This window comes from Sinocyclocheilus grahami, unplaced genomic scaffold, assembly GCF_001515645.1.
Source record: "Sinocyclocheilus grahami isolate Dianchi unplaced genomic scaffold, SAMN03320097.WGS_v1.1 scaffold61.1, whole genome shotgun sequence".
NCBI classification, from domain to species: Eukaryota; Metazoa; Chordata; class Actinopteri; order Cypriniformes; family Cyprinidae; genus Sinocyclocheilus; species Sinocyclocheilus grahami.
In genome coordinates this window covers 1,577,979-1,593,142 of record NW_015505240.1, presented here as the reverse complement: position 1 = coordinate 1,593,142, position 15,164 = coordinate 1,577,979, and the positions used below count along the sequence as shown (strand labels likewise).

The 15,164-nt window shown below is 34.1% G+C and overlaps 1 protein-coding gene across 1 annotated transcript in view; it reads left to right on the top strand.

Annotated features, from left to right (window-relative positions):
* LOC107584635 (protein ERGIC-53-like) overlaps positions 1 to 12,100 on the top strand; it is a 15,262-nt gene extending 3,162 nt beyond the window's left edge. Inside the window, exons 3-12 of the mRNA XM_016271345.1 lie at positions 4,188 to 4,295; positions 4,934 to 4,995; positions 5,357 to 5,456; positions 5,793 to 5,916; positions 6,493 to 6,551; positions 6,746 to 6,878; positions 7,699 to 7,886; positions 8,194 to 8,259; positions 11,423 to 11,544; positions 11,877 to 12,100. Coding sequence (XP_016126831.1) covers positions 4,188 to 4,295; positions 4,934 to 4,995; positions 5,357 to 5,456; positions 5,793 to 5,916; positions 6,493 to 6,551; positions 6,746 to 6,878; positions 7,699 to 7,886; positions 8,194 to 8,259; positions 11,423 to 11,544; positions 11,877 to 11,913 — 999 coding nt within the window. The 3' untranslated portion in view covers positions 11,914 to 12,100. The remainder of the gene's footprint in view (positions 1 to 4,187; positions 4,296 to 4,933; positions 4,996 to 5,356; positions 5,457 to 5,792; positions 5,917 to 6,492; positions 6,552 to 6,745; positions 6,879 to 7,698; positions 7,887 to 8,193; positions 8,260 to 11,422; positions 11,545 to 11,876) is intronic.
* The last annotated feature ends 3,064 nt before the right edge of the window (positions 12,101 to 15,164 follow it).

The window sequence follows — 15,164 nt, the reverse complement described above, 5'->3', positions numbered from 1 at the left end:
ATAAGAGATACTGATGGCTTTGGTAACTGACAAATGCTCAGAAACTCCTGGTTTTGAGAAACAACCCTTTAATAAAAATAAATTGGGGAAACTAATTTTCTAATTCATGCATTTTCCCATTTCCATCTTCTCTCCAGATGCCATTCCTAGTTCAGATCAGATCCGAATCACCCCCTCTCTGCGAAGCCAGAAGGGTTCGGTATGGACAAAAAACCCTGTAAGTTTTGAACACTGGGAAGCTGAAGTGGCATTCCGTGTGTCCGGACGAGGACGAATGGGAGCAGATGGATTGGTAAGAAGGGGGGAAATAATTCTTAGTATTAATCTAATAAATATTATATGAAAGAACTGTTTATTTATTTATATATGTGAGCCTTATTTCTGCATTTGTGGCTATAGGCAGTTGTAAACGTATAGAAGCACAGACTCAAATTGTTATGTTAATGACAGTTGAGGGTCATGTTGACCCTTTTAGGGGTATGGCAGTCTTGGACTTGTGTCACAGGTTGAATCCCAGATCGGTGTGATCTGTGAGCTAAATTATTATTGATAGAACCCTTTTGAGTTCTTAAGTTGAGCATTTAACCCTGGTTTCTCCAGTGTGCATTAGGCTTGCCGCGATAGATGGTGCTGACGGTGATACCGGTGTTAAACCTCAACACCGGTTATGTCACTTGCCCACCGTGGCACCGACCCCCATCGTCGTTTAGATTTTTTATAGTAGGTTCATTTAGTTCAGTAAAAGAACAGACACTACAATTAAAAACTGCTCAATGCAGCGTGCCGAACGACAGTTGCATCACAGATCAGATTTCATTTCTCCAGTGAGGAGAGTGAGTCGAGCTGACTGACAAGAAGAGTGAGGTGAGGTGAGACAGACAAGACGATCGTGGATGATTTGGTTTCGAAACGAGATGCAAAAGCGCCTGTTTGGCAATATTTTGGATTTTGAAAAGCCTGTTGACTTTTGCCGTTTATCTAAGGTGATTTTGGAAGGTTTTTTAAACATTCGTTTCTTATTTAATTGGTTCCACATTGTTTGCTGATTTTTACTTTATTTAAACTTTGTGTCATTTATTTTAGTTTTTACATCAAGGTGTATGCTGTGCCGCCAATCTTTCTTACTCGTTTTGCTAATAAACGTTCTACGTTTCTTATTTATTTGGTTATATATTATACATGTTTACTTAGCCTGTTTCCATTTTTGTATACCTATTTAAACTTTATGTAAGTTATTTTATATTAGGCATAACCTGCCCTATAGCATGGTGTATTTTTATTCGTTTTGTTAATAAAAGTTCTATGTTTTATATATAGGCTAAAGTGAGTTTGACGTTGTATTTTGTTGTTGCATTCAAGCAATTGATGACAAACTGCTAATTCGAAAGTGAAAGTAAAATGCGCACGGCGCTTTTAAGCTATTTAAAAGCGAAGGAAAGCGAGGAAAAGAGGGAAAATTCAAACAAACTAAAAATTAACAATTGCTTTACGCCGAATTGCCGCTATTTGAAAGTGAAAGTAAAATGCACATGCGGCTTTTACAAGCTATTTAAAAGCGAAGCAAAGCGAGGAAAAGAGGGAACTCCCCCACGGTGATACCGGTGTTGTCACATGTCGATTAACCGGTGGGAAAATTTCCTCACCATCACAAACCTAGTGTGCATATTCATACAAGTAGTGTATAAATTGCTTTGTATGTACACTTTTTTGTTTAAAAGGTTTTGAAGTATTTTATGTATTGAAGCTTATTTCTACAACGAAAAAAGGTTATTGCCATTGCCATTAATCTTTTTTATCACAATTCTGATTTTTTTTACTCTACAGTAAAATCTTGTTATTGTAACATTTTATTACAACTTAAAATAACTGTTTTATATTGTAAGATAAGTATCTTTATTCAATAAGATATTATTATGATCACTAAAATGATCATAATAATGGGGGAAAAAATTACACTTACTGCAGTTACAGTAATTATTTTCTCTGAATTTCATTCCATTTTAATTCTATAATTCTATATTATATTAAAATTCTGAAAATTGGAGTTGCACATTCTGTTTGCCACCTCAGTTGTAAATGACCATGAACTAATTAATATTCATGAGCCATTTCATGACATGACATCAACCTAAACCATTAACTAAAACTGTTAAAACATGTTTGTTATTTTCAATAAAACAAAATAGAAAAATTTAATGAAAACCTTATTTTAGTTAGTTGCCAAGGCAACATTTCTAATTTTGATTTAGTTTAAGCACTAAAATTACTAAATAAAAAGATAATTTAAAATGTAATTTATTCCTGTGATGCAAAGCTGAATTTCCATCAGCCGTTACTCCAGTCTTCAGAATGATCCTTCAGAAATCATTCTGATATGCTGATTTATTATCAGTGCTGGACACTGTTGTGCTGCTTAATATTTTTTTGGAACCTGTGATACTTTTTTTCAGGATTCTTTGATGAATAAAAAGTTAAAAAGAAGAGCATTTATTTAAAATAGAAATCTTTTCTAACAATCTACACTACCGTTCAAAAGTTTGGGGTCAGTACATTTTCATTCTTTGTTTTTTTTTAAAAGAAATAAAAACTTTTATTCAGCAAGGATGTGTTAAATTGATAAGAAGTGATAGCAAAGATTTATATTGTTAGAAAAGATTTATATTTTGAATAAATGCTGTTCTTTTTCACTTTTTATTCATCAAAGAATCCTGAAAAAAGTATCCCAAAAAATATTTGTCAGCACAACTGTTGCCAACATTGATAATTCTAATAATGAATCAGCATATTAGAATGATTTCTGAAGGATCATGTGACACTTTATACTGGAGTAATGGCTGATGGAAATTCAGCTTTGCATCATAGAAATAATTTAATTTTAAGGGATATTAAAATAGAAACCATTATTTTATATTGTAATAACATTTTGCAAGATTACTGTTTTGTTCTGTATTTTTGATTAAATAAATGCAGCCTTGATGAGCATAAGAGACTTCTTTAAAAACATTACAAGTCGTACTGATCCCAAACTTTTGACCGTTAGTGTATGTGAAACAGCATATGTAAAACAGAAGCAGTGAAGCAGAAGGGCAGTGTGTCTACTTCCTGTGAAGTCATGTCTAGATATCAGAAAATCATAGAGACTTGATGGTGGCAACTTTTTACTAACAGCACAGAAATAAGCTAACAGCTACTCAGAACACCTGCATAGTCATGACCGGGCAACCCCCCAGAACACCCTAGCATTGTGGCAGCAGTTTTGCATGGGCAAACAACAGTCACATTTAGTTATGTGTTACTATTATTACTTTTCACAAGCTATAAAATTGTAGGTTTGCATTTCAAGTTCATTATGATTCATCATGAGCTTATTTTGTTTACCTTACCTGCTCAACGACTCCCAAACAATTCGCTCAACGATTAATTTTTCCAAACCCCTCCTTTGCGTGACACTAATCTGCGGTGATTGGTCCGATCGGTCTCATTTTCATCATGCCTGTAATGCCTGATAAAGCAGCGTTTGTAAGCGCAGTGCTGCTTTGTGTACAGCGTTACTGGGAAAACAGTTATTTTTACCGCTCTAAAAGCTGCACCTAGTGGCAAAGAATGAATTTGCATTTTCATTCAGACCAATGCGAAAAGACCAACAAGTCGGAAGGCAATATGCTAATGTTTCATGTTGACGTCAGCATGAAACGGCTTGGGATTCGTTTTAAAAACGACTCGTTTCAATGATTCAGAGTCGACTCTTTCTTTTGAGAGACTATAATATTTTCAGATTTGAAATTTTGCAGGATGTTTTCATTCACTTAGAGCTGTGTTAGACACTGCATGAAAGGTCATTTTCAAAAATCCATAATAGAGGAACTTTAACTTGTACAAAATATGGTTTTCTTGAATTTTAAAAGTCATTAGGTTTAAAGTTTTCATCTCATCATAGGCACTACTTTTTGCACAGAATAAACCATTTTATCAGGAAAAGCGTCCATAAATTCACGTACGTTGTTCGGCATTTGCAGTTTAGAATGAGCAATTAAAATGTAGTGTTGTGCAAGTAACATGTGCTTTCTTTGAATTGTCCCACAGTCTAGTGGAGCAGACCGCACTGATCTCAAGCACCACTTACCAAATTACCCATGCTCACTGAAGAAAGCCTGATGTGTGTGTGTGTGTGTTTCTGTGTTCTGTAGGCCATATGGTTCACGGCCAGTCCAGGTCTGGAGGGTCCTGTGTACGGGGCTGCTGATCAGTGGAACGGCGTGGGAATATTCTTTGATTCTTTTGATAATGATGGAAAGGTGATTGCACACAAGTATAATTTTTCAACAAATGCATTTTAATTATTAGAATTTTATTTAAATTTTTATTTAAATGTATAAAAATAATATAATTCTAAATAATTGTTAGATTATAGCTGTATCAAATGTTATTCAGAATTGCTAATAAGTTAGGATGAAGCATTTTTTTTAAAAATGCTCAAGTTGCATTTTTGCTAAATAAAACTAATATTAAAAAGTGAAATTAAGACTTTTAAAGGGCATTTTTATATTAAATGTTTTTACTCATCTGACTTCATAATATAACATTTTAAAGATATCATAGATATACATTTTTTTATATTTGATTAATCTGCATGATTGTTTTAAATCATTTTTCAGCCCTAGAATTTGTAATCATTAGTTCATTGAAAAAAGTATTTTTGAACATTTGATTGTATCTGAAAAATGCCACAATAATGTTTGTGTTTGAACTATGTGCATTTTTAAGTCAAAACATCTTAAGGTAGAGCTAAATATATATTTATCAAAGGATTATGATTATGTGTTTTGCGTTTGCCTCAGGAACAAACACCAAAGTCCCTCAGTAGATTTGTTTTGTGCCTCCTCTGTACTAAATAAGGATTATGTCTCTCTTCTCTGTGACCTTGCTATTGTAGAAAAACAACCCTGCTGTCCTGGTGGTGGGTAACAATGGAAAACTTATTTTTGACCATCAAAAGTAAGTAAACCTATCCTCCTTGCTGACATCAGTGCTCTCATTTTTACAGCTGAAAGTAGATTAGGAAATATGATTATTTATGAGAGTGTAATCCTCTGTCTGTCTTAATGCTTTCACTGTTACTGCACTCAGATTAAATTAGGAGATCTGTGAGCCAGCGTGGGAGAGCTGTCAACAGCATATGTGCTAGACTGTGCAAACACACCGAGAAATACCCATTCTTGATATGTTTTTATTGATTATGTCATTAAGGAAATTTTAATAGAAACTAATTTAGTTTTTTCCTATTGACATAAATAGGAAGCGTTTGTTGTTGTTGTCTTTGTGTTTACATATATGATAAACCATATTTTTCCTCCAGTGATGGCACAACCCAGTCTCTGGGTACATGTCTTAGAGACTTTAGAAATAAACCTTACCCTGTACGTGCCAAAATTGCCTACTACAAGAAAACTTTATTGGTAGGTCAAGTTTATATCATCATACATCCAATAATAAGATTCAACATACATTAATTCTGAAGAACCGAATATAATTTGATCTTTTGAGTAATTACTGGTAATTATTATTACAAAATAAGTACTAGATTTTGAGTTAAATGTGTGGAATGATTTTCTTTCTGTCAATCTTACGTTGTACGTCAAAACAATAGAGCCATGTACAACTGGTAATTTTGAGTTTTTTATTTCACCAAAAAAGAGGCCCAACTTACCTAAATTCATTTGAGAGATTTTTTAGACGAGTTAAAATTTAAATCTGAATATAATGTAACGTCTGAATATTCTCAATGGTTTCAGGTTTTCATCAATAACGGCTTCACTCCTGATAAAGATGATTATGAGTTCTGCACCAAAGTAGAAAACATGATCATTCCTGAGAATGGTTATTTTGGCATCTCTGCGGCCACCGGAGGACTTGCAGGTATGCTTTAAACATAACCAAATTCAGAGTTTCAGATCGAAAGTCCTATGTTTTCTTTGCTTCCATCCTTCAGCTGGGTCAGCTAACGAGAAAATAGTTGGCTTTCGACCATTAAAGACATAGTTATCCCTAAAATGAAAGTTCTATCATCATTTACTCACCCTCAAGAGCACACAAGATATTTTGTAGAATGTTGGTAACCAAACAGTTGCTGGTAGCCATTAACTTCCATAGTATTTTTTTTTCCCATACTATGAAAGTCAATGGCTACCGTCAGCTGTTTGGTTACTAACATTCTTGTTGATAATACCACCAAAATATCTTCTTTTGTGCTCAACAGAAGAGAGAAACTCTTACAGGTTTGGAACAACTTGAGGGTGAGTAAATGATGACAGAATTTTCATTTTTGGGTGAACTGTCCCTTTAAACCATAAAACGTAATCTAATGAATCGTTTATAGCATTTATAGCTGAAAGAAAGAGTTTAAAACTTTTAAACATGTTTGATGTTGCAGGTGGTACTGAAATTGCACACTGCAGCTTTAAAAATATGGCTAAACAATTTCTTTTTCAACAGATGACCATGACGTTCTGTCATTTTTGCTGTTCAGACTTACCGAGCCTGGGCAGAATCTGGTACGCATTTTCCTCCCCACACATTTCGTAGTCGCGGACACACATTTAAGTATGATTAAAAAGAATCGGCCATACTTATTTCATAAGTGTCCACCTCTGACTCCATTCCTCTTGTTCATTATAATTGGAGTATGCATAAGTGTGTCTATGTGCGTGAGTGGGTTTGAATGTGTGTTTTGTGTCTTTCTATAAAGCCTCCCCCAGAAAAAGAGATTCCCAAAGAGGAGAAGGACAAGTACCAGGAGGAATTTGAGAATTTCCAACAAGAGCTGGACAAAAGGAAAGAGGAGTTTCAGAAAGAGCACCCTGATGTCCAGGGGCAGCCCAGTGAGTTGCTTTCATTCTGTCCAAAGTTTTGACCTCAGACGCACATTCAGCTGTAGGTTTTCATGATGTTCATAGTCAAAAGAAATGAGACACTGACATAAAAACACAGAAATAGAATGAAATGTTGTTAATAAAAACACTTTTTATAAACCCTGTTCTGATCTTAGTTCTGATTGGACATTTGTGACCCTGGAGCACAAAACCAGTCTTAAGTTGCTGGGGTATATTTGTAGCAATAGCAAAAAACACATTGTATGGGTCACAATTATTGAGTTTTCTTTTATGCCAAAAATCATTAGGAAATTAAGTAAAGATCATGTTCTATGAAGATATTTTGTAAATGTCCTACTGTAAATATATCAACTTCATTTTTGATTAGTAATATGCATTGCTAAGAACTTAATTTGGACAACTTTAAAGGCAAATTTCTCAATATTTAGATTTTTTTGCACCCTCAGATTCCAGATTTTCAAATAGTTGTATCTCGGCCAAATATTGTCCTATCATAACAAACCATACACCAATGGAAAACTTATTTATTCCGCTTTGAGATGGTGTATAAATCTCAATTTCAAAAGATTTACCCTTATGACTGGTTTTGTGGTCCAGGGTCACATTTGGTTGCAACAGTTAAACTTTATTTATTTATGAAATATTTTAGATTTATTTTGTTTATTTTGTTATCCATCCAAGGGCATTTTAGACACACATTTTTATTTATTTTTTTAACAACAGATTCGGTTTCCACTATGATTAATTTTAACTTAATGAACACCCATATTTGTAGAAAAACATCTGTTCAGTGTTTCTCTTCTGGCAGTTGAGGACCTGTTTGAAAGCGTTAACGACCGGGAAATCCGTCAGGTGTTTGAGGGGCAGAATCAAATACACCTGGAAATCAAGCAGCTGAACAGGCAGCTGGCCATGATTCTGGACGAACAACGGCGCTATGTGTCAGTCATCACAGAGGAGATCTCCAAACGCTCTTCACAAGCACAGTCAGGACAGGTAAGACATGACAAATGCGTTTGAAATATGGCAAACATTCATATAACAGTGTATTAAAAATATATCTAACAGCATTAAACACTAACGTTGACCAGATTTTTATATTGAATGCTGTGACATGTCGTCTCAGATCCAATCCAAATCCTTCATAAGATGTTTTTAGATCTAGTCTGACATCTTTTAAAACAAGTTGCTTTATCAGTTTGTGAAGCACCAAAATTATAAGATTGCTTTTAATACTTATGATATTTAATTTATGATCTAAACTGTTCTTGAGCCTAACTAATAGTTTGCATGTTTTATTTAGGCTCCCAATCATGAAATGGACACCATTATTAATACACAACAGGAGGTTTTGAGGAACCTTAATGAAGTAAGGTAAGTCCCTAAGGAAAATATTGTTCTCCTGTCCAAAACAACTGGAATATTACCATATTTAAAAAATAAAAAAGTCACACCTGATTAGTGCTGTCAAACGATTAATTGTGATTAATCGTATCCAAAATAAAGTTTTTGTTTACAAAATATGAGTGTGTACGGTGTATATTTATGATGTGTATATATAAATACACAAACATACATAAATATTTACATAAAATATATTATATATACACATTAATATTTTATATATAAACTAAAACATTTCTTAAATATATACATGCATGTGTGTGTATTTATATATACATAATAAATATACACAGTACACGCACATATTTTGTAAACAAAAACTTTTATTTTGGATGCGATTAATTGCGATTAATCGTTTGACAGCACAACACCTGATTTTAACTCTCACCTGGTCAAAATGTATAAAACAAACATGCATTAATTATCAATAACATTTATTATAAATGCCAAGCCTCAACAAATGTATTTAAATTGAAACTAAAACTAACTAATAAAAAAAACTAATACGGTATACTTCCGAAAATTCCTAGCCAATAAAGTTTTTAGTCACAAACAATCTCTGAGTGAATCAACTACTTACAGGCCTTAGCGCATTACATGGCTTGAACAATGCAACAGATTAGGTTTTGTCTGTAAACGTCCTGTTTGTTGTGTCTTCACATAAAGATCTAAAGATGTTCATAGTTTAATCCAGATTAAATACATTTGTTTGTTATTCTGTTTTGGCCTCTGTAATGTCAGCATTGTTTTTTTGGTTTTGTTAGAAGACGGTTGTTTGTTTTCCTCCAGGTGTTTTTGAAGTGAGGTGTAGACAAAACAAGGATTAAAGCCCAAAGACAAAATCGAACAATAAGGCTTTGGGATTAGACGCCAAAATACAGCATTTAAAACTCTTTTAACTGTGCAAGGAGAGGATTAGCCCACAAAAGACAACTCTTTTTACAACTCTTTAACTCGGATGTATACAAACTATACTGACTGTTAAAACGATTTTTAGATCAACACTTACCGATGGTTTTGTTGTTGAGGATTTGTTTGTGCATTTAGATTAAGAGTTTGGTTGCAGACGAGAGCATTGTTTAAAACTTTTAGTAACCTAATTACATTTTATATTTGATTAAAACTGAATTTTACCACAACGGCAAAAGCTTTATCCTTATCTACGCCATCTTGTTCATTTCATGCCATCTTGACTATATCAACACGATGGCGTTTGAATGATTCGTACGTATAAAAGGTTTGCTGTTTAGAGCATATGCAAATATTGTTACGTTTAATATTGCTATTAGCAAAACACAATACAGCAGTCTTCATCAAAAGGGCAGAATCGATGCCGCATTGACGGAAAGCCGTCGAAAAGATCAGTAATCTGTGTCGATTGTTCATTTAGGCTAATCCTATCGGCATGCGAAAACAGCATTTTGTCTGCAACAAACAAATGCTCCGTTGATCGAGTTCATCTTATAGATTATGTACATATTAAGATCTTGACCTTTTCTATTTTTTGATCATAATTTCATTTTACTCGTCTTAGCCCAACAAAATGACTTATCTGATGGGGAAAAGCGCATTCCTCTGGCATATAGTTCATTTGAAGTGGATAAAGATTACTTGGGAGGGTTACTAAATGTTCACTTTTTGCCTCAAGGGAGATTTGTCTAATTTTTTTTCTCCCTTAAGAAACAAAATTTTGTTTAGGCTCCTTATGGGCCTCTGTTTGATGGATTATATGCGAATCTTTAAATATATCCTTCATACAAAAATAAATCAGCATTTCTGATATGGGCAATAAGTTCTATAGCACAGCATATGTGAGGCTTAGCTGACAAATAACCTTATAGTCATAGGCTACGTCCACACGAAGCCAAAGCTTTCCCTATGTGATCTTTTTTTCCCATCTGCATCCACACGAAACGTCACAAAATGATGTAGTATACATGCCAGACCAGTAGCATGTAATTCTGCCACCGAGATGCACTAAAAACGGAGAAGACGACTTGGACTATGCGCATAAACCTTGCGCGCGGTGTACAAACGAACATGGAACAATACATTTATTAATCTGTGTTCTGTCGTTCAGTGTTTGTTCATGTTTTTGTTGCTATTACGAGACGTAGCGGTGTCCGACTAGGGGCGAGACGTGGGCTGATGACGTCATCGTTTCAGAAAATATAGGGATTGGCTGTCCACACGAAAACGCAAGGGCGGCGTTTTCAGATTTATCCACTCTGGGACCCGGTTTCAAAAAATATCGGTTTCACTTATCGGGTTCCCAAAACGCCGGATCCGTGTGGACGAAACGCCTATACGATACAAAATGTATGCGTATACAGCTAAACGCGTCTCCGTGTGGACGGGGACATAATCAAGTAGTCAACCCATCTTGTTTTCATTTCTGATTACATGATACATTTTATTGCTATGCCTGTCAGGGTTATCATAGTAAACTAAAACCAAAAAACCGTTGGATATTTGAAATAAAATAAACTTTAGCAAGTAAAAAAAAAAAATATTGTACTTGTATTATTTCAGCTGTTGCTGAGCCAACCTTTCTCATTTTATTTTTAACTTGATGTACTAAAATAACTCAAACTGAAATTAAAAAAATAATGAAAACGATATAAACATATATGATCAAATAATAATAAAAATGCACAACAAAATTACTGAAACTTTCAAATTAAAATGAAAACAGAAGTATCAAAATAGACTTATTCAAAATATAAATAAAATTTATAATAGTACTGTATCTCAGTGATACTAAAATAACACTGCTACTTGTATTGTACTTGTGTTTTAGTTTAATATTTATTAAAAATGCTATTTTTTATTTATATATTATGATATGATATAATATGTAACATATGTCATATTACATTATATTATACTAAAATAACACTCTTATATTGTAACAAGTTTTTTTTTGTTTATTTTTTTATTTATTTTAATATTACGTAATATATCATACATTACATTATAGAATCTCTAGTCATTTTCCAATCCCCCTTCACTTCTCGATGTGGTTTCTGCCTTGGTTTAAATTGTCTATGTTCTAATTTAAAAAATGTATTAATTTAAAAAACTGGGGAAAAAATGCCAATAACCCCTTTTTCGGTCACGATCCTTAGAATCCTGCAGAGAAGGTGAAATGTCCTGAACTTCCTCCTTTACCCACCTGCCTCTCTACCACACACTTTGTGATCTTCATCGTCATTCAATCCCTCCTCTTCTTCGGCTACATTATGTACAAGTGAGTGGATTTTTATGTTGCAGTGTTCATGCAAAGCTCTTTAAGAGGTATGTAAATGGAAAAAGAGTTGTGTTCCTTTCTGATTGGGTGCTTCATTAAGCTTCAGTTTTTGGATTCCTACAGTTGTTTCCTCAGATGTTTTGGTAGTTAAAGTATACTGAAATCTCTCCCATTGTCTTTAAATTGAAAGTTCTCTTGTTCATATACTGAAAAAGCAAGATGGACATTTTGTATGCACAGAACAAAAATTAGGACCATTTTTCAGGGATTGTAAAAGATGTATTTTGTCATAGACAGTGTTTTTATTTTTATTTCATTTTTTCTCCTTCCAGGAGTCAGCAGGAAGCAGCAGCTAAGAAGTTTTTTTGATGATTCATAGCTCTTGGTAAACACAGCACAACATGTAAATTGTCCATTTGTTTTGTTCATTTCCAGTTTGTTTGTTTTCTGTTTGCAAACTGTAAATTATTATACTTGAAAACTGAAGTATTTTGTTTGAGATTATTATTTTTTTTGTTTTAATTCTTGATTTTTAATTTGATCAGAGTTGTACAGGGTTTGAATAACTGCTCTTTTCCAAGTGTGTGTGGCATTTGCAATGGAAGATTCCTGAATAGGATGTAATATAATCTTAAGAGGTCTGGCATTATATTTACTGTTCAATACTGGTCCAGGACTCATTTCACAAACTCAATCACTGTCCCAGGAACGTTCGGAACTGTGGTTAAAAAGTAATTGCAATACGATCAAGTATTTTAGCGCATTCCCTTTGGTAATACCTCTACAATAAGGCGGATTTTTCATCCAAAAGTGTTAAAGCTTTATTGTATTGGTGAAAGCAAGAACCTGAAGTTGTGAATGTGTATTTTGAATCTTTAAAAAAAACTCAAATGTTTTTCTTCTCAAACAATTTACATAAAACTCAAATCAAAGACTTTTTGTGTTGTCTCATTTATATTTCAAAATCTTGTATGTGTCTGTGTGTATATGTATATAGTATGTTGTTATATATGTTGCCTGTTGCTAGAGTATATTGTAATATAATTGTCAGCTCACAGCAGAAGTGCAGCTGGATGCAGATGTAACTCTGTCTGACAGGGCGGGCCTCATGCAGGGGATTTTGTAAGAACCCCAGCCGAGAGCCATAGCGCTGCTCTATGGAAGCTTGTATGACCCGGGCCATCGTTAGGGATTAGATCAGAGACAGAGGGCTTTAACACACTTTCTCCACCTTTATTCAGCTCCAGTCATCACAAACAACTGATTGCATGTTGGTTTAATGGCTTTCTGTCAATAGTGAAAGAACAGAAGTGACTACAATCCAGAATGTTTGAAAAATACAGGCTGATCAGTTTATGATGGAATACATGTTTTCTCATGGGAAATATCAAAAATTATAGTTTTTATATTTTGTTTTGTTTTGATGGGATAAATGTTTAATTTTTTTTTCTCTTGGTTTAAAGGCTTTCTGTCCATAGTGAAAGATCAGAAACGATTGCAATCCAGAATGTTTTTTGAAAAATACAGGCCGATCGGTTTATAGAGTTTAGGATAAATGTTTTATTATCGGAAATGTTGGAAATAGTGGAATTTTTAATTTAATTGTATTTTTTTCTCTGTTATTTTCTGAGGTGAAAGAACTGAAGCAATTGCAATCCAGATTGTTTTGAAAAATACAAGAAATTCTATATATGTGTGACCCTGGACCACAAAACCAGTCATAAGGGTCAATTTTTTGAAATTGAGATTTATACACCATCTCAAAGCTGAATAAATAAGCTTTCCATTGATGTATGGTTTGATAGGACAATATTTGGCCGAGATACAACTATTTGAAAATCTGGAATCTGAGGGTGCAAAAAAACTCAAAATATTGAGAAAATCGTCTTTAAAGTTGTCCAAATGAAGTTCTTAGCAATGCATATTACTCATCAAAAATTAAGTTTTGATATATTTACAGTAGGAATTTACAAAATATCTTCATGGAACATGATCTTTACTTAATGTCCTAATGATTTTTGGCATAAAAGAAAAATCAATAATTTTGTATTTTTGGCTATTGCTACAAATATATCCCAGCGACTTAAGACTGGTTTTGAGTTCCAGGGTCACGTATATAGTTTTTATTTTATTGCATTTTATATTTTTCTGTGTTTCTCTGTAGTAAAAGAACAAATGCAATTTTGAAAAACAGGCTGAGTAGTTTATAATGGGCTAAAATTGTTTTTGGAAATTTTTCCAAAGCTTCAAAAACTAGCTTTTATTTAATTTAATAATTTTTTTTTTTTATGTGATGCTATCAAAACATTGTTTGTATGAGCATCCTGACCAGCCTGCAGTCAATTGCTAGATGTTTAATAGCGTATTTGCTTTAGGTGTGTCAAATAAAAAGTTAATGTTCATAGTGCTACAATAACTAATCCTCAAATCCTTTGTTAAATCTTTTAGTTTGCTTAAGGATTTTTTTTAAATGTGCTATATTTATGACCCATTACACACAGGAAGTTGCCACTGTTATGATCTGAATGACTGTTTGGATGCTACAGGCCGCCGGTGTCCTCGTTACTAGCATCCATTTGTGACATTAGAGTATTGCGCTGGGAATCCTGGGATATGCCGATGATTCTTAGCACTGATAATCCACAAGCCGTTCCGTCCCTCTTTCTCTCTTCGCTCTGGCTTGATTGCGTACTCTCGCTCTCTCCCCCACCCCCTCTTCTCTCTTTTCAGGGGATTACACAGAGAGATGTCATGTACGTTTAGCACATCTGTCACTCCATCCCAGCATGCTGTGCGTTCAACCCAGCACGAGCTCACTGGCCCTAACAGGAGATGCAGTTGTGAACCATTTCAAATGGTCTCCTCTACATTTTAATTACCTAGTTACTTAAGGACACTTTAGGTGCAATTATTCTTAGTGCTTTAAATGATGGTCAGGTTTGGGGTTTTTTTGTGCATTTGTGTCTGTGACTCATTTCATTGCACTTCCTGTATGAATAGTAGTTGCGCCCTTTCAAGGCAACCATATTGTCACTTGAGGTCAATTTTAAGAACTTTGTCCACAACAATTCCCTCTTTAAATGACCTTCCCTTCAGGAATAATAGTTTTCAGCATATTTATGTTTCCAATAGGCCAACAATATAAATGAACAGTTATGGGACTGTGGGGACACAATGATATCCTTATTGCTGTCTTCACCTTGGACAGGCATTGTCAGCTTCAGTTTTGACTGTGTCAGAGCTTTAAATGGGAGATAATCGTCTCACAAAATGAGAGTTTTGTTGGACAATATGAATTGACCTGAGGTACTTGTTAACTGCGAATAATAAAATAAGACCTTTCAGTAATTACATTGAGGTTTTGTTTTGTTTCTTAAAAAGGGTCATGGGAGTTCGTAGGTACACCACCTTAGACTGGTTTAGGTACGATTAGACAATCAAAGTGTCAGAACTGTAAAGGGAGATAATCACCTCACTAAGCGAGAGCACAAAATAGTTTTTAAGAGCTCCAAAATTAATTGACCTGAGGTACTTGTCATCTGTGAATAAAAAAAAAAGTATGCTCATATGCTAATTGACCATTTTAATGCCTGAAGTGAGCCAATTCAGTGCAAAAGCTA